We start from the raw sequence: 19146 nt of genomic DNA on the forward strand, positions 1-19146 counted from the left end.
ACAGGTGTTTGGGGGTACAGGGACTGAAAGGTGAAGCCAATTCCATTGCAGTAATAGAACAAGCTGTTAGGAGGACCTAGAGGTCTGTTCTTTACAGAGTGGCTCCCGAGATGTATGTTTCTCCATGATGCGCTGTCCTGAATCCCGCAGCCCGTGTCAGAAAACCTGCCTGCTAGTGGACACGGGAGCGTGGAAGGTCAAGCACGATGCTCTCCTGCAGACACCTCTCTCAGTGCATGGAAACAGAACACTGAGCCAAGAGATTTTGAGGCTCTGGAGTCAGTTTTTAGACTAAAACCTCTCATCGGGAGATGAGCAAATGCAACCAGAAATAAACTCCAAGTGCCTAGCACAAGCCCCTTCCTTTCTTAGTGGCTCAGTCTGCACCATGTCAAGGTGTTGCAGAAGCTGCATTCCACAGGGTGCCCTGATCTGTTTCCTGAGCTGATCCACAGCTCTCTGGCATCCATGGCAGCCCTGCCCAGACCATCATCCACCAGTGGCAACTCTCCCAGGGGTCCAGCGTCAGCCTCAGCTCTGCGTGAAACCTCCATATCGTGTTCTGACTACTAAGGACACAATTAGCTAAGGAGAAAGGAGTGGCGAGGGACTGCAGTACAGTAATGACAAACAAAACTAACAAACGAGGGTTTTCTAGAGTGGATCACCACTAGAAAATGAGGTCTACCGGCAGGGCACCGTGGCTCACGCCTGTAATCCCAGCATTTTGGGAGGCCAAGGCAGGTGGATCACTTGAGGTCAAGGGATGGAGACCATCCTGGCCAACATGGTGAAACCTCATCTCTATTAAAAATGCAAAAATTAGCTGGGCATGGTGGCGCATGCCTGTAGTCCCAGCTACTTGGGAGGCTGAGGCAGCTTGAACCTGGGCGGTGGAGGTTGCAGTGAGCCAAAATTGCACCACTGCACTCCAGCCTGGTGTTAGAGTGAGACTCCGTCAAAAAAAGAGAGAGAGAGAGAGAGAGAAGAGAGAGAGAGAGAAAGAGAGAGAGGAGAGAGAGGGAAGAGAGAGAAAGAAAGAAAGAAAGAAAGAAAGAAAGAAAGAAAGAAAGAAAGAAAGAAAGAAAGAAAGAAAGAAGAAAGAAAGAAAAAGAAAGAAAGAAAAGAAAGAAAATAAATGAGGTCTACCTTCCATTTCACTCTCTTTGCCAGTCACATAGTTCCCTGAGAACAGAGAGTGATAGCTGGATGCTTAGCAAAGGCAGCAGCAGGACTGAAGACAGTGAGTTTCTCCACTCATAAAAGTAACAAACACAGCACATTTCCTTTACATAGATACATGAGATGCATAAAGTAACAAATTCAACAAGAGCTTTGGATTTGGAATTTCTAGTAGTAGCAGAAGCTCAAGCTCAGATGTTTAAAAATCTGAATAATCCATAGGACCTAAATTCCTTTTAATTGTATTCTAAAATTCACAGTGGTGGAATTAACAAAGAATGGTTGATAATCAGTAACACTACCTCTCCAGCAAATAATACCATTTCTGAAATTCCAAGTTTACAGGTTTGTGACAGTTGGAGAGTGGGTCTGGAAGTATCTTACTATTTTCTACTTCACTTATTTCATTACTATGTGTATTCTTAGTTTTCTTCAGAGCAATGTGTCCATCTGAATTCCTGGGCATCTAACAGAATTTCTGAGTTAAAGATCCTGTAATATCAACTAATCAATTAACTAATTTATAAAAAATCTTCTTTATCATATAAACTGAATACTAAATAATTACAAAATAAATGTATTACTCAGGCAAATATTGTCCTAAATACTGTTATTTTGCCTATAATGCTTAATGAGTATAGTATAGTGAAGTATGAGAATTAATGATTATTCTGTATATATGCACAGGTATGTACAGGTGTTAGTGTACATGAGCACATTCAAAAACAGCATTGGAGATGGGACTCACATCTGAATGTTTAGGACACTATAGGTGGTCTTTTGATGGTATATTCAAGAGTGTCATTGTTTTCATATTTAAATAAGACAGCCTGTTGCTAGCAAGCACAGAACAAAATGATTAAATGGGAAGGAGTTGATTCAGAGATTTAACAGCCAAAAAGTTTGGCAGAGCTAGATGATGGCAGAGTGCAGCAGTGAGAAAAAGACTCCATTTTAGTGACAGAAAAAATCCACAAAAACCCACAGCATTAAACATTATTTATGGATACTTTTTCTCTTCACTTGTTAATTTTAAAGTTTTCAGTTACATGTTTCCATATCAGATGACATTATTATTTTCACATACAGTTATTTAGGTCACCAAGGAGGTTTCTTTTGTTACTGTTCTGGGTTACAGCGTATTTTTTTTTTTTTTTTTTTTTTTTTTTTGGTTCATCTTACTTCCCCCTAAACAGGAATCAGAAAATGACTTTGTGAAACTTGAATTTCCTGGTTCTAGATAAAGACTATCTAAGCAGAATTTTAATCCTTTGTAAATTCATTTTTACAAGCTGAATCACTGCTGTCATTACAATGTAAATCTTAATTGTTTTAAACGTCAGATTTGTCACACATTTTCCATCCTTCTTTATGTAAATACGTCCCAGGTATTTTCCTAATAAATACATAAACTAATTTGGGTTTCTTTGCCTATGAATCATAGAATTGTATGCCTTAAATGGCTTAGAAAAGAAGGTATGCGCCTCTTCTAGAAGCCCTTACAATTTCTTAATTCTTTTAAGTTTTTTTCATGAAAGTAAAGTGCTGTGAAGCTAAGGCTTGGCTTATGAAAACTTCTAGGTAATATGCATCTTCAAAATAACCTATAAAGAAGTCGCTTTATTTTGCTACAGGCCTAAATACGTCGACAATGCTTTTTTCTAGGTCTTAAGACAAGTTATATACATTTTTTAATATTAAGATTTTAACTCATACGAAATATGAAGTATCCTGTCCTTTTACCTGGGATGCTCAACAAAGTCTTAATTACTATTACAACTGATTTAAAATCTTACTGAGAATCTGTCATACCTGATCTAGGTGACTAACTCACATACCGTGATAACGACTTCAACAGCTGTCATCATGTGGCAATCTGAAATTAGATTCCTCATTTCTTTTAAACCAGTGTAATTATATATCTCTAATATTCTTTTTAAATTGGAGTCTGTTAGGTTCTTTGTCCTACTTGCAAAACACAGGAAGAACTTCCTTTGGTAGAGAGTAACTAAACCAAGAACATGGTTTCTATGATGAAATGCAAATTCTCAAACAAAATCCTTCTTTTCAAAATATGAGACAGTAACTCACAGTCCCCACATTTCCAGTAGTTAAAGCAAAAGGCTGAACAAGCGTGCTCAGAATGGATCCTTGGGATCTATAGTATTTAATTCTGTTGGAAGCTGATCTCTCTAAATATTTCAGTCTGGATGCTTCAGAATGCAATGACAGGTCTTTGGGTTAATACATTTCAGTACCACAAAGGTCTGCTTCACATTTGTTCCTGCCACTTAGAGATGATCAGGTGTGCACCCCTCTGTCCCAGTGGGAAACAAATAAGGGTGTTTCTCACATATGAGTCTTTTTCTTTCAGAATGAATCTCCCTGACCTTAGGTTCTCATCCCTTCTCAATTCGCCTGGGAAGTTATTGCTTGTTTGAACTGAAAAATACAGTTAAGATCCACCTAGACAATTATCCCAAACCTTTAAGCAGGACAGTTAAGTAAATCGCATTTTTAATATGGTCATCACAGTTTTAAAATTTAAATTTGGAAGGAAACATATATTCTCTTCTGTCATTTGACTTTCTGATTTCATACCTTTTTCAATTTCTCCAAATGGGAGCTGCTCTTATCTTGAGTGGATCCTTTTACACAGTGGTTTTTCTAATGGTTGATCTTTATAATGCACGGTTCTCACACATATCTGTGTCCTAGTATGTGATATACTTACAGAACTAGGCAGTCTAGTTCTGTTCCGTGTATACTGCAGTGATACTTCTGTGCCCTGCGCTGAGATGCTTCCACTGGTTAGTGGTGCTTCCTCTGCTCTGTGATTCTAACCACAGCAACAGAAGCAATCACCAACAATCATCAGTCTCTGATATGATTACAGAAAAGCCATGAAAGACGAACTATGAAAGGGAGGTGAGACATCCAGCAAGAGCGTCCTGAAGTGAGGAGTCCATGAAACTGTCCCCATGATACCTGTTCAGTTTTTTTTAAAAAAAGAACATAAGAAACACACAAACAAAAAGAACACGAGGCTTCCAGCTTTGGTAGAACCTGTTTTGACATGGCCAAAATGTAAGAATCTTAGGGCAGGTATGGTGTCGTGTCCATTTTAGTGAAACAAGAGACTCTCCTGTTCGACTTCCCAATGCTGGTAATCCCAGCGCATTGGGAGGTCGAACAGGAGAATCTCTTGTGGTCAGCCTGGGCAACACAGCGAGACCCTGTCTCTAAAAAAAAAAAAAAAGCAAAAATTAGCCGGGCATGGTGGCACGTTCCTGTGATTCCAGCTACTTGTGAGGCTGAGGCAGGAGGATTGCTTGAGCCCAGGAGTTCAAGGCTACAGCAAGCTGTGATCGTGTCACTGCCCTCTAGCCTGGGCAACACAGTGGGACCCTGTCTTCAGAAAAAAAAAAAAAATCATATACCATGATATTTCTCCAATGAGCCTCGACCTCCACAAGATGCTAAGAATACCCAAACCCTATCATACAGAGAGGCAAAAAGAAGGTATTCTCCGGCGTTCAGGGTGGTTAGCGTGGGCTGGATGCTTACCTGGGTCGGGCCTCAGGGGATAGCTGTGGGTCACCGAAGGAGGGGCTCCGGGAGGCCGCCTGCTGCAGGGAGGAGCTGTGCATGTGCTTTGGGGACTGTGGCACTTCAGTGAAGGAGGAGTCTCGCCCAGACAAAGAGAAGGTCGAGGAACTCTCTGCTGCTGGGGACAGGTCATGGGCCTGCTGGGTGGCACTCAGCTCTTGACCTCGTCTTTGGTTTTCTACGTTCAGCAGCACCTCCGGGTCGGAAGCGCCGTCACCCCCATGGAGGGCATAGTCCTTGGATTCACCTGCACAGGTCCTGAGCCCCATCGTCTCGGTCCTGGGGTACGGAGAACTCGCATCTCTGCTTGACTCTTCCTGTTTGTCACTTTTTCCTCCTCGTTTTTCGACAGCATCAGGCTCCTTTCTGGACTTGGTATAGCGGGATAAATACTCAGAGTCCGCCTCGGGATCCAGGGTCAGCCCGTATTTCTCTGCTAGCTGTCGCCTTCTTTCTGCTTTGTACCTTGCAATTCTTTCGGCTTTGGACTCCAGACTGTGGGTGTCCATGGTACCCGAACCATAGGGTGAGTCACCGTGGACGCCAGAGGTTTCTGTGCAGTATTTGGATCGAGTTTGCTTTTCTAGAGGAGAATCAGAAGTTTCCTCCTCTTCATTTGATCGGCCTACAAGAAGGTCACATGGATGAGAGGTATAGATTTCAAGTAAAGACACGTATTTACACATAGAGTGACACTCTCTACTGCACACAGCACACACCTGGGTGCCCATGCTGTGAAGGACCAGTTTCTCACTGAGGGGTGTTCACCTGAAGTGATTATTTACCTGGACTGCTGAAGAAGTCAGAGATCTGCAGTGAAATCTACAAAGGCTGTGAATGTGCATGTTCTGCAAGCCCCGTAACATGTGGCTTTAACTTAAGCTCAGCCCCTTCACTCCCGAGAGCGCCTCAGTTCAGTGCTTGTTCAGTGCTTATTTCCCCTTACTGATTTACCCTTTTTGGTGGAGTTCAGTATTTCACGTGGGAGGCCATAAAATGAGTTCAGAGTCCTCTGGGAAAGACACCAGACAACTGAGCTGCTGCCATTAGACAAGTGATGGATGCTGGTTTCCCGGGATCTGAGAGTAATCGTAACTATATGGCCCATAGCATTATTCACCAGGCTTTTCTTTTTTACAGAAGTGTTTTTTTCCCAATTATAACACACATGCCTGATGTAGGAAATATCTAATATGGGGCCTGGCATAGTGGCTCACACCTGTAATCCCAGCGCTTTGGGAAACTGAGATGGGAGGGTGGCTGGAGGCCAGGAGTTCGAGACCAGCCTGGGTAACATAGTGAGACCCTGCCTCTGCAAAAATTATTTTAAAAATTAGCTGGGCATGATGGCACATGTCCATGGTGCCAGCTACTCAGGAGGCTGAGGTGGGCAGATAGCTTGAGCCCAGGAGTTTAAGGCTGCAGTAAGCTATGATCAATCGTGCCACTGAACTCTAACCTGAGCAAGAGAGCAAGACCTTGTCTCAAAAAAAAAAACCACAAAAAACCTACCAATCATCACCCTACAAACTAATAACATTTTTATATGTTCCTTCTAGTTTTTCATAGAATTTTTTCTTTATAAAATATTTAGTGTTATTAATGTTCTATAAAAATAATTTCCCGGCTTGGCACATTCTATAAAAATGTTTTCCCAGCTGGCTCACACCTCTAATCCTAGCACTTTGGGAGGCTGAGGCAGGCGGATCATGAAGCAGGCAGATCACGAGGTCAGGAGTTCAAGACCAGCCTGACCAACATGGTGGAACCCTGTCTCTACTAAAAATGCAAAAAGTAGCCAGGCGCGGTTGTGTGCGCTTGTAATCCCAGCTACTCAGGAGGCTGAGGCAGGAGAATCGCTTGAACCAGGGAGGCGGAGGAACCACCCTCCCATCTCAGTTTCCCAAAGCCTCCGCCTCCCTGGTTCAAGCGATTGCAGTGTGCCGAGATCACGCCACTGCCCTCCAGCCTGGGCAAAAAAGTGAGACTCTGTCACAAACAAACAAACAAAAATTTCCCATATTTGGAAATCTACTTTGAAGACATCATTTAAGGGTCCTAACAGTCTATCTAACAGGCATCCCATTATTACCTTAACCCTTCCCATATGGTCTTTTTCATTCCACCTAAATTAAATATACATGTATCTTTTCCATTATTTTCTTTAAATTAAACAGGCGAGTAACTGGAACTAATTTTGGAGTTTGGTATGAAGTGAGAAGAGGGATATGCCTCTTCCCACCCTCTGGCAAACCCATTTTTTTATTATGATTTTATTAATTCTTCCTTTTCTCACTACTATGTGAAGCTTAAACTATCATATACTACACAGATTACCATTTCATATACACTGAGGTTTATTTCTGGCTATAAATTTTGAGAATCTGATCCGTGAATTGACATTTCATGCGTGTAATTACTTTTTAAGAGATGGAGTCTGGCTGTGTTGTCCAGGCTAATCTTACACTCCTGAGCTCAAGCTATTCTCCTGCCTCAGCCTCCCAAAGTGCTGGAATTACTGGTGTGAGCCACCAGGCCCAGCCTTTTTTTTTTTTTTTTTTTAATAATTGCACGTGATTTTAAAATATCTTAGTTTTCTAGCTTTCTGGCCTCAGGAAATTGGAAACTGTAGAGACAAGCAAACTGATAACATCATAAAATGAGATCAACAGCTCTCTCTGAGCAAGAAACTAGAAAACACTGGCTATAAAAAGCAGCAGCATGGCCGGGCTTGGTGGCTCACGCCTGTAATCACAACACTTTGGGTGGCTGAGGCAGGGGGATCACCTGAGGTTAGGAGTTCGAGACCAGCCTCACCAATATGGTGAAACCTCATCTCTACTAAAAATACAAAAAAATTAGCCCAGTAAGGTGGCGGGCACCTGTAATCCCAGCTACTCCGGAGGCTGAGGCAAGAGAATCACTTAAACCTGGCAGGTGGAGGCTGCAGTGAGCCAAGATCGCACCATTGCACTCCAGCTTGGGCGACAAGAGCGAGACTCCATCTCCAAAAATAAAATACAATAAAATAAAAAAATAAAAAACAGCAGCACAGCGCCTCAGAGCCAGGGACTGTGGTGGGAAGAGCAGCCCTGTGTGCATCCTCCTCTCCTAAGGTCAAGTTGAATATTTGATGACAACAATGACTGAGTGATTAGGGAAAAGCTGAGTCATGCGCCCTCAACATACTGTTTAATATGAATTAAATATGCAACGTAGTTAAAATAACCTACATTAAAATAACGTAAATAGAAAGTTTTCTTGTATCTCCAGAGTAAGAACCGTACTCATTCAAGGTGCAGCTTTGCCTCTAATGCTCCCTGCTGAGAGCAGCTGCTCCCTGTGCTGGGTCGGGGGGCCCCTATCTCAGAGCACGGATCCTATGCTGGGCCCTGAGGGTGCAGAAAGACACAGTTACTGCCTTTGAGGGTTGAGGGCCCCAGTCTAGGGAGGAGGAATGACTGGCCCTCAGTGACCCAATAATGTGCCGAGAGGAATCATTTCATACTGCTGTGACACTAGAAGGCCATATCCGTGAGGCGGGGCAGAGGTTACATGCTGTTTTTACTGTCACTGTTTTTAGCAAATATACTTAATAGCCAGGCATAGTGGCACACGCTGGTAGTCCTAGCTACTAAGGAGGCTGAGGCGGGAGGATCACTTGAGACTGGGAGGTTGACGCTTCAGTGAGCTTTCATCAGGTCACTGCATTCTGTCTCTAAAAAAACTAAAAATAAAAATAAACAAAAAACAAATACACTTAACAAAAAAGTAGGCCAAGTCCACTGGCTCATGCTTGTATTTTCAGCACTTTGGAAGGCCAAGGTGGGAGGATCACTAAAAGCCAGAAGTTCGAGACCAGCCTGGGCAACATAGTGAGACTCTGTCTCTACAAAAATGTTTTTTAAAAAAATTAGCCAGGTGTGGTGGTGCAAGCCTGTAGTCCCAGCAACTCAGGAGGCTGAGGCGGGAGAACTCTTGAGCTTGAGCCCAGGAGTCAAGGCTGCAGCGAGCTATGATCACACTCCTACATTCCAGCCTGTGTGACAGAGTGAAATCTTGTGTTAAAAAAGTTATATCCACACAATTCACTTCTGTGGAATATCTCATGTTCTGATACCACTGGGTGGAAAAGGCAACGTATAACCAGCCAGGCAGCCTGCTGGAAAATGGGCCACCCAGCTCTACGCTCACCGATGTGGGGGCTGGCAGGGTCGCTGGCTCGCATGTATCGAGGGGTGTCTTCCTCCAGCAGGCGGTGAGTCACCAACCCTGTGCAGCTCTGCAAGAGGATGGGCTGGGTGTCATTTTCAATCCCTTCCAGGCGCCTGGCAATTCTTTCTTTTCTGTGAGATACACCACAAGAGGCAGAGTGAGCAACAGCGATCCAGTCTAAAGGAAAGCAGAACACTGCTTTGCCAAGCTCTCTTCTATTTCCTAATTCCCACTATAAAGATCTTACCTTTTCATTTCTAAGAATTCCTTTTTCTTTGGTTCAAAGATTTGTCTTAATTCTGCAACTAGAAGAAAACCAAAAAAGAACAAAATACAGTATTAGTAGCCATGTGCTCATTTTACTCACTCATGCAACGTCTTTATCGAACTGCAAATTTCAGTTCTTGGTTCCTATGTAACAGTGATATGCAAAACTGATCAAGTTCCTGCTTTCTTGGAGACTGTTTCCTAGTAGGGGAGGCAGATGCCAAATGAACACACACACACACACTAGGATGCATCATTCTCTTCTAAGGTCAAGTTGAATATTTGATGCTCATAAAAATGACCGAGTTATCAAGGCAAAGTGAAGTCATGCTCACTCAACATACTGTTTAATATGAAATAAATACATGATATATTTAAAATTACATACATTAAAATAATTTAAATAGAATGCTTTGTTGTATATACATTGCAACACCCAGCTATGTGACTCATGTAAATGTCACATATATAGATTGGCTAAGAAGTAAAATACAGGGTAAAGGAGGAGGTTATATTTCATCTAGGGGAATCCAGGGAGACCTGACGAGCAAGGTCTCTCTAGGAAAGTATTTTCGGCAGAAATCTCAATAACTGTTTCTAACTTTTGTTTGGTTTAACAAAGTATTCTAAGCTTTTACTATAGAAATCATTTAAAGAAGTATAGACTAGGAGTGTGAACCCCACAGGGCCATCGGCAAGCTACAAGCATGAACTCACAGCCGCTCCTTCTCCTCCCTCTCATGGAATCTGTCAATGGCTGTAACCAGCCGGGCGCGGTGGCTCACGCCTGTAATCCCAGCTCTCAGGGAGGCAGAGGCGGGAGGATAGCTTGAGCCCAGGAATTCGAGACCTGCCTGGGTAATACAGCGAGACCCCGTTCTCCACAAAAAGGAAAAAAAAAAGACAAGTAACTATCTGATTGTTTCCCACAGTGCCTAAAGTGGCCACTTCAATTAGCTACAGTTTAGATGAACACAGGTCCTCCGCCTCCCTGCACAGGCTTTTGCTGGAAGGAAATGTTAACAGTGGTTTCCTTGCTATAATTTAGGTGGATGATGGGCAAGGTAATGACCCCAATGTTTCTGGCAGCATTGGAGAAACAGAACAAACGCTGTGCTGAGGTTGGGAGGTTCTCACAACCTGCATATTATGATACTGACTACCAGCATATTACTGAGATGCCAGACAACTGTTTCTTTGGATAAATGGCCAAAGTTCATGGAGAATAAAGTTCTCTCTTTTTGCCTCCTCCTCAATAGCTTAAATTAATAAGGGCACATCTGAGCGACTCCTATGAAGGACTCAGAATGGGGTGGGAGAAAAAGAGAGGGGTGGCTGGACAGCCCAGGACCAGGGCCAATGAGAAGTTTTGAAAGGCTGAGTCACAGGAGAAACTCAAAGGAATTTGGTTTTCGACTGCTTCAATTTCCTTTTTCTTTTCTCTAAGTGGTAATTTTTAGTAATGAGTCAAAACTACACACACACATACACGCACACACACACAAAGTTTTATATTGCCCTTTGGGTTCAGGGATAGAAGCCTTGTTTTTCTTCACTTATTTTTAAGTGATAGCCACCTTAAAACTTCAGTTGAATTGGCTTTTGTTAGGGTAGTTGGCTTCGTAGAAACAAAACCTCTCTCCCTCTGACTTCAAAAGGTCTCCCAGTTGGCCTCCCCAGGAATCAGCGTAGCTGGAGGCAGAGAAGTCCTCGTTCTAATTATGTTCCTATTTAGAAGACAGGGCTATAATGAGAATGGGGCACCCTGTCATGCAGCCTTGGGAGAGGAGGCTTGGTCAATAATAACAGCTTCCCTGTCAACAAATTAGCCCTAGTGAGATTATGGTGATAAAACTTCAATGGCTGATAGGACATATTTTCAAAGTATTTTCAAGGATGACAAAAACCAAAGGGTTTTATTTAATTATTTAAACCCCAAAGAGGAGAGTGGAACCCTGTTTTTCAAAAGACCACTTAAGGAGCTATCGAAACCAAATTCCAAGGGCGCCTAAAAGGTATGACTTGAACCCATGCCTCAAACCCCAACTGAGAAACAGAAAATATTATGAGGGTCCTGAGTAGATAATCACATCCCCTCCCCTCCCCTCCCTTCTCCTTCCCTTTCTTTTCTTTTCTCCCCCCTCCCTTTCTTTTTGAGACAGGGTCTCATTCTGTCCCCAGGCTGGAGTATAGAGGCACGATCTCAACTCACTGTAGCCTCAACTTCCCAGACTCAAGTGATCCTCCCAACTCAGCCTCGCGAGTAGGTGAGATTACAGGCACGTGCCACCACACCTGGCTAGCTTTTGGTTGCTTTTTGTGGAGATGGAGTTTCACTATGTCATCCAGGATGGTCTTGAACTCCTAGGCTCAAGGGATCTGCCCGCCTCAGCCTCCCAAAGTGCTGGGATTGCAGGCGTGAGCCACCGCACCTGGCCTAAAATGTCCCTTTTCTCACCCCACATTATTTCAACTGGGTAAGTCATCAAAACCATTAATATACAGAGTATCATGTAACTTCCACTGGAAAAAATTAGGATAGACTTTTCTTGGTTCTAATTAGAGACTGTTGAAAATCACTTTCATTTCATCCAAATTTTAATTAATTTAACAAGTTTTCTATAGAAATGCAACTAAAGGCACTTTAAGAAAAGATTACAACAGTGCATGGAAAAGGAAAGCAACATGTTGCTTCCTGCAATTCTCGATTTCCCGTATTCCAGAAGGAAAGATCTAGTTAGGAGACTGTGCAAGCCTCCCGTCCACAGGAAAGGTAGACTTTCCCACTGCCCTTCCAGTGAACACTGCCCTATGATAGTCATCCACTTCTGGGCATAAGACAAGACATTCTCAGGACAGGATCTAACAGACACACAGATGGACCTCATCAGGGTCATGGGCTCAGGAGGCTGGCTCTGGAGAGCTCCCAGATCACTATGGGAGCACTAACGGCTTCTGAGTGGGAAGTGGCCTTGCTGTGAGCGCTGTACCACAGGATGTTGAATGTCTCAGGGTCTCCTAGTGATGCTAAATCACCCCCAGTTGCTGTGACACAAAAATATCCTCATATATTTCTAAAGCCCCTTAGGGACTGCCCTAGATTGAGAACCATTGAGAATCACCGATCCCCCAGTATTAGAATTTCAAATACACAGCCTGTGCCTTAGACACCCAGGCCCTAGGTTACACAGCACAGACGCCACTAGCCCGGCACTGCACTCTTTTCAGTCAAGCCCAGATTCAATGCAAAGCTATGCCAAGCCTATTGCTCCTGGAAGCTAGAATCCATCAACATAGTGGGTACTTGAAGGGACACCTTAGGGTCCTCTCTGATCATTCACTGAGGAATTAAATGAGCTCATAAATTAAATTGTCCTTTAAATGTATTGGTGAGCTTATTAATTCTTAGTGGAAATCTATAGTGAATTTTTAAAGGAAAATAAAAAAATCTCTCCAGCCAACAAATGATGACCTCTCAGTCTATTCTTTCTAGCAAATATATTTTTAATTACCAAGATATGCCTCATTCCTACAGAAACGGGATTATAAGAAATGAGGTACAAGGCAAAAAGAAGCAACAGAGAGAGACATTTTGAGTTTTGCCTCCTTTCCCCAAATCTATACTAACATGTAATATAATTAGTGTGTAATTAATGTGTATTATATTACATATCTGTTTTATATTATTATTAATAATAATAGCCAGGCATGGTGGATCGTGCCTGTAATCCCAGCACTTTAGGAAGCTGAGGTGGGTGGATCACTTGAGGTCAGGCATTTGAGACTAGCCTGGCTAACATGATGAAACCCTGTCTCTACTAAATTTACAAAAAATTAGCTAGGCCTGGTAGCATGTGTCTGTAATGCTACTCGGGAGGCTGAGGCAGGAGAATTGCTTGAACCTGGGAGACAGAGGTTGCAGTGAGTCAAGATTATGATACTGCACTCCAGCCTGAGTGACAGAGCATGATTCTGCCTTGGAAAAAAAAAATATATATATATATAAAATATGATTTATATGTGTTATATTATTATATAAACCATATTTTATATTATTTCATATTATTATTAATCATATAAAACATGTTTTTGTACTATTATTAGCATAAAGCCAATACTAAAAACATCATGCATGAAAGTCACCATTGCTGTGGAAATCTGTGTTGTAACTCTGTTGTTTTATTTATAAAGCCTACCTACAGTTCTACCAAAGTTACCTTCTGATTGATAATCTTGAAGGTTTCTGTTCTTTTAAAACTTCAAAAAAATTTTTTGTAATATCACATGTACAGAAAATATAAGAGATATCCTTCATAATATGTTAACATTTTACTACATTGGATTTATTTTTATTCTTTTTTTCTCTCTGTTAAGCGTATTTGTATGTGCATATATGTCTGTGTACATACATACATAATATTTTTTCTGAACCATCTGAGTCAATTGCAGCATGAGGCCCCTTTATCTCTAAATTCTTCAGTGTGCATTTCTTAACAAAAAAGAATAAGAATGCTCTTTAAAATTAGGTTCACCAGCTATAATTCAATTGATTCTATGCTGTGTCATAATTATAATTAATATATGGTTCATGTTTAGTAATAGTAGTTATTATGCAATCCAGATATAAATAAGCATCGATGGTCTAATTTCCATTATAATAAGACATTTTCTACTTTGCTTTCAAATACATTAGGGCTTCTAAACATATCTACATGTCCCTTGTTTTACCTGTTTCTTGGTCTGTTACTCTTCTTTGAGTGATTCGGAGTGGTGCTACTGTGGCAATACGGACTCTATGAGTCTATTTCTTTAGTTATTTCTGAGGGGAGCTGGAGGTTAGTTTTCAAGTAAGGCGATTTAAGGAAATTTGACAGCAGAGCTATAATACTTCATAAAGTTATTTACAACCACCTACTATGCTTTGCAATAAGACTACATAACACCAGTATTCTGGACAATTTGGTCTGCAGGGTGCTTTTCTTGGGAAACATAGTTTATTCCTTTAGCTCTAAGAAACAGACGGTTTCTGGTTAAGACATTGTTGAGTTCAGTCCTCCAAACTTGAGCACAGTAGAATCTTCCAAAGAAATATAAGTGGCAGGGGTACTGCCAAGAACACTTCTCTCCTCCTTCACGCGACAGCCCAAGAGCCCGGGCCAGATCTGGAATATTCTGATCTTACTTCCCACAGGAGTAAAGCCCTTTAACTTTTACTCTTGGATGGCAGCCACTAATATAAAGACAAGCAGCTCATAAACCAAGCAATTACAAACTAGAGGAATAAGGGGGAGGGGTGACGGCTAAAGGGTGTAGCGTTTCTTTTCGGAGTCATGAAAATGTTCTAAAACTGGCTGTGCCGATGGAGGCAGAACTCTGTGAATTGCTAAAACCGACCGAATGGCATACTTCAAATGATAGGATTGCATGGTATGTGTGCTGTATCCTAATAAAGCTGCTAAAGAAAGTGGAGTAATATATTTGGTCCACTTCATAATTCCTAAACAAAAAATCGTTTTTTTAATATTATAAAAGTTACATAGGTAAAGATTTTTAATCCCTTGATTACTTGTTTGTGATACACACTTAGAGGAAGTCCTGTAGAGAAAAAGTAACAACCACTGTAACGCCCAGTTTCACAGGAAATGAACAGAAAGAGACTTCTATAAACTTATCACACATAAAACTTGATGTCATTCAAATAAAATTATAACCAAATCCCTTTTTAACATAATATTGCTAAGAGCTGACACATAAAATAATTAATACATTTGTTTAATCAGAGAAACAACAAAATTGCTGGTCTTTCCAAATCTTCCTATTTTTTCTCATAAAAAGCAAAGATATATGAAATAAGACTGTAGAGAATTTAGGTGAAATTCAGGGGACATGGGGAACTGGCACTTTTTTTTTTTTTTTGAGACAGTCTCGCTCTGTTGCCCTGGCTGGAGTGCAGTGGCGTGATCTTGGCTCACTGCCATCTCCGCCTCCAGGTTTCAAGCGATTCTCCTGCCTCAGCCTCCCAAGTAGCTGGGACTTCTTGCCCAGCTAATTTTTTGTATTTTTAGTAGAGACGGGGATTCACCATGTTAGCTGGGATGGTCTCGATCTCCTGACCTCATGATCCGCCCGCCTTGGCCTCCCAAAGTGCTGGGATTACAGATGTGAGCCGCCTTGCCCGGCGGGTGCACTGGCACTTTTAAAGCATGTTTTAAGGATTTAAGGGACCATGTTACTTTAGAAACATCAATCTGGTGAATACACGAAATCATCATCGTTGATTTGTAAACATTATTTTTTATAATCATTTATGAGAAAATTTTTAATACAACTGGCTAATAAGCTTAGGTGTTCTAAAAGTTTATTACAGATGAAGTTACCACTTGTTGAACCTTAAGGAACCTAACATTTCATACTGCTTTTGATTTTTCTGCTCATAATATTGTCTGTGGTATTATGCATCAAATGAAAGAACTGGGATAGAGAAGGGGAAAGCGGGACCCTTCTGACTGGTGGGAACAACCTCTGCTATGTAGAACTTTGCCTAATCAACTCTTCTCAGCTAATGCTAATATCGATTTGCTCATTCTTATACTTTGTTTTGATCATCTGCATAGGTTTTAAGCACTTTAGTCTGGCTCAGATGAAACTGGTTTTTTTTGTCTTTCACAGAGAGGCCTAAACATTGGCAGAGTCATTCCATTTGACAGCCATTCTATGCCCTATCTGCACCCGTCCTACCTGGATATGAGGCCACTGACTTGCCTTGAAAACTCTGATGCGAGCACAGTGTGGACCACCTCATTTCCAGGTAGCACGAATGATTTTCTTTTTGAAACGAAATTTCATCTGCCTTCTTGTAATTCTATACATTATTCTTACTTTTGGCCTCTGGAGCAACATAGAATAAACCTATATTCCAGCTGACAGTGTTGTCAGTTCTTGAAAATTGCCACATGTCCCTGTCTGGGTTTTCTTCACCAGGCCAAATCCCCGGAGTCTTTCAGACATCCACCCTCATCAGACTATGTCTTGGCCGATCATCTGTTCAATTCCTCAGATGTATTCCAATTCGGCAGCGGGCCTTTTTTACTGGATTTACTTTCTATTAAAAGAATACGTTGTTTGGTCTAATTTCTTTGGGGCATGATTTTTGCTTTTTCTTTCAGAGTAGAAAAAAATCTGTCCTTCCATCAAATGTGTTTCTTCCCCTGGAAGGTCTCCGCAGCTCAGTCAGGATGAAGTGAGCCTGGACCAATGATCGTTCCCTGTGCTGGTGTTACAGTTACAAAGACCAGGCGATGTTTCCATCATTTCATAGGAAAAACTAGGGGGAATTGGTTTATAGTGGTGCAGACATTTTACCGCATGTGCGCCTTGACCAGTGGAAATAGTAATTCATCAAACACGTGTGAGTGCCTTCCTGGGGAAGAAGAAAGATGGTCATGATATAGTCTGAACCTGCTGTTCGCAGCCCAGCAGGGAAGCTACGAGATGTTAAATGCAAAAGCCCTGGCCGGGCGCGGTGGCTCATGCCTGTAATCCCAGCACTTTGGGAGTCCGAGGCGGGCGGATCACGAGGTCAGGAGATCGAGTCCATCCTGGCTAACATGGTGAAACCCTGTCTCTACTAAAAATACAAAAAATTAGCTGGGAGTGGTGGCGGTTGCCTGTAGTCCCAGCTACACGGGAGGCTGAGGCAGGAGAATGGCGTGAGCCCGGGAGGCGGAGCTTGCAGTGAGCCGAGATCGTGCCACCGCACTCCAGCCTGGGAGATAGAGTGAGACTCTGTCCCACCCCCTGCCCAAAAAAATACAAAAAATTAGCCGGGCGCGGTGGTGGGCACCTGTAGTCCCAGTTACTGGGGAGGCTGAAGGAGTAGAATCATTTGAACTTGGGAGGCAGAGCTTGCAGTGAGCCAAGATTGTGCCACTGCACTCTGGCCTGGGCAACAGAGCGAGACTTGGTCAAAAAAAAAAAAAAAAAAAAAAAAAAAAAAATCCCTAAAGCTGGGAAGCATCAAGAGGCCTGGGGCAGCCTCCAGAGGCAGCAGGAGTGGGTGGACAGAGAAGAAATGGGGCTATGGCCAGAACTCACTACCCTTGGAGCAGGTTAAAGGGAAAGGAGAGATGAGGGAAAGTCGATTTTATGTTTCCAGTCTCACCGTCACACCCAACCTCTGGTGAAAACCTGAAGGCTGGGCACGGTGTCTCACGCATGTAATCCCAGCACTTTGGGAGGCCGAGACGGGCGAATGAGGAGGTCAGGAGATGGAGACCATCCTGGCTTAACACAGTGAAACCTCATCACTACTAAAAATACAAAACTTAGCTGGGCGAGGTGGCGGGCGCCTGCAACCCCAGCTACTCGGGAGGCTGAGGCAGGAGAATGGCGTGAACCTGGGAGGCGGAGCTTGCAGTGAGCCGAGCTCGCTCCACTGCACTCCAGCCTGGGAGACAGCCAGACTCTTGTCTCAAAAAAAAAAAAAAAAGAAAGAAAACCTGAGGATGCCTAAAATTAAAGGGCAAGAAAGAGTAGAAAGTTGAGGATTAAAAATGCATGGAGACGGCAGGGAATTGAAGCTAATTCTTGGAGGAGGCAGGAAGGGCCGCAAAGGAGACTGTAAGCTGGAGGTTAGGGAGAGAGTTCTGCTCAAGGAAATTCAGACAACACAATAGGCATCTACCTAGACATGGTTGATCACTTAGGAACAGCCTTACCTTTAGGAAGTGCAACTAAAAGCTTAGCATCAATTCCTCTTTTGTGGTTAGCGAGCTGTTCTTTATCTTCGAGTGAGAACTCCTTCTGAAAGCTAAAAATTACTCCATTAATAAAGTTAAGTCCATTTAAATAAAGATATATAAGTGAAAAAATGCAGAACATAAAAATTATGATATTGTTACACATCATTAAATATATATACATAGATCGCAGGTAAAACATTTTATATTGGGGAGTAAATTGGTAACTTTTTTCACTTATTTATATTTCTGTAAATATTGTGATTTTTTGTGCAAGTAAGTAATTACAGCAGGATTGGTGGATGGTGTGGTGTGGTGTGTGAAGACATTGCTGAACTGGGAGTCGTGTTCTTTAACTCAGACTGACCACTTCTTCTTGACTTAAGAATAGCTGTGCAAGCTTGTATTAATTACTCAACCTCTCTGTGCTACAATTTCTTCTTCAGAAAATCAGTAACTTGTCTAGGTGATCTACATGCTGTCCTCCAGTGTTAAAATTACATTAAAGTAACAGATGCCTTCAAACAACCAAGGCATCAAACCATGGTCAAAAGTTTGGAAAGCCTCATGTAGACTCGTGTTGGAATAAAAGAAGAAATGAAAGAGGAGAATAATAAAGGAAGTGGGCCCTTACTGTGGACTTTCCCCCCATGTTAAGCACATGGTATCTCCTTAATTATCTCCCCAAGACCCTATGAGGTATGAACTACTCAGCGGGGTGCTGATAAAGGTACAAATGGCCCTGACCTCTTGCCCCGCCCACCCAGGCCCTCCACCTGCCCTTGCAAAAAGCACCTGCTCTGTAGTATTGACTGGTGGTGTCAACACTCCCACCATGGCGGATCTCAGGCTCCCACAGGACTCACTGAACTCAGAGTCGGGAGAGAGGCACGCACATCAGGCTGCAGCACAACACTGGAACTAGTACCATCCTCAGTTTACAGATCCGGAAATTGTTACGTGATTTGCCCAAAGACTCATATTTGACAAAAAGAGGAGATGAGATTCAAATCCGTCTCCTAGTTCAATATCAGCCACAGTCACCCCAAGACTGCTGTGTACACAACTCCATCGTCTTTGATGTGCCTGGAGCAGGCAAGGCAGAGGGTGCTGCTGCCTCGAAGGAAGAAAACAA

The 19146-nt window shown here is 42.4% G+C and overlaps 1 protein-coding gene across 1 annotated transcript; it reads right to left on the reverse strand.

Annotated features, from left to right (window-relative positions):
• Nucleotides 1-2324: 2324 nt before the first annotated feature.
• On the reverse strand, nucleotides 2325-18108 carry LOC113222785 (supervillin-like). Its single transcript, XM_026452399.1, has 5 exons — nucleotides 17991-18108; nucleotides 9254-9311; nucleotides 8986-9137; nucleotides 4750-5416; nucleotides 2325-4170 (listed from the first exon to the last, which is right to left on the reverse strand). Exons 2-5 carry the CDS (start codon nucleotides 9259-9261, stop codon nucleotides 4098-4100), a joined length of 900 nt encoding a protein of 299 aa, XP_026308184.1. The 5' UTR covers nucleotides 9262-9311; nucleotides 17991-18108; the 3' UTR covers nucleotides 2325-4097.
• Nucleotides 18109-19146: the final 1038 nt, after the last annotated feature.

The sequence above is a fragment of the Piliocolobus tephrosceles genome, unplaced genomic scaffold (assembly GCF_002776525.5).
Source record: "Piliocolobus tephrosceles isolate RC106 unplaced genomic scaffold, ASM277652v3 unscaffolded_34994, whole genome shotgun sequence".
Classification (NCBI taxonomy): Eukaryota; Metazoa; Chordata; class Mammalia; order Primates; family Cercopithecidae; genus Piliocolobus; species Piliocolobus tephrosceles.

Bases quoted from the DNA above. Each gene is read 5' to 3' on its own strand.
- LOC113222785 (XM_026452399.1), bottom strand. The intron at 5,417-8,985 runs GTGAGCGTAGAG...ACCTTCTTGTAG, and splicing joins CCCTGCCAGCCCCCACATCG to GCCGATCAAATGAAGAGGAG. The intron at 4,171-4,749 runs GTAAGCATCCAG...AAAACTGAACAG, and splicing joins TCCCCTGAGGCCCGACCCAG to GTATCATGGGGACAGTTTCA.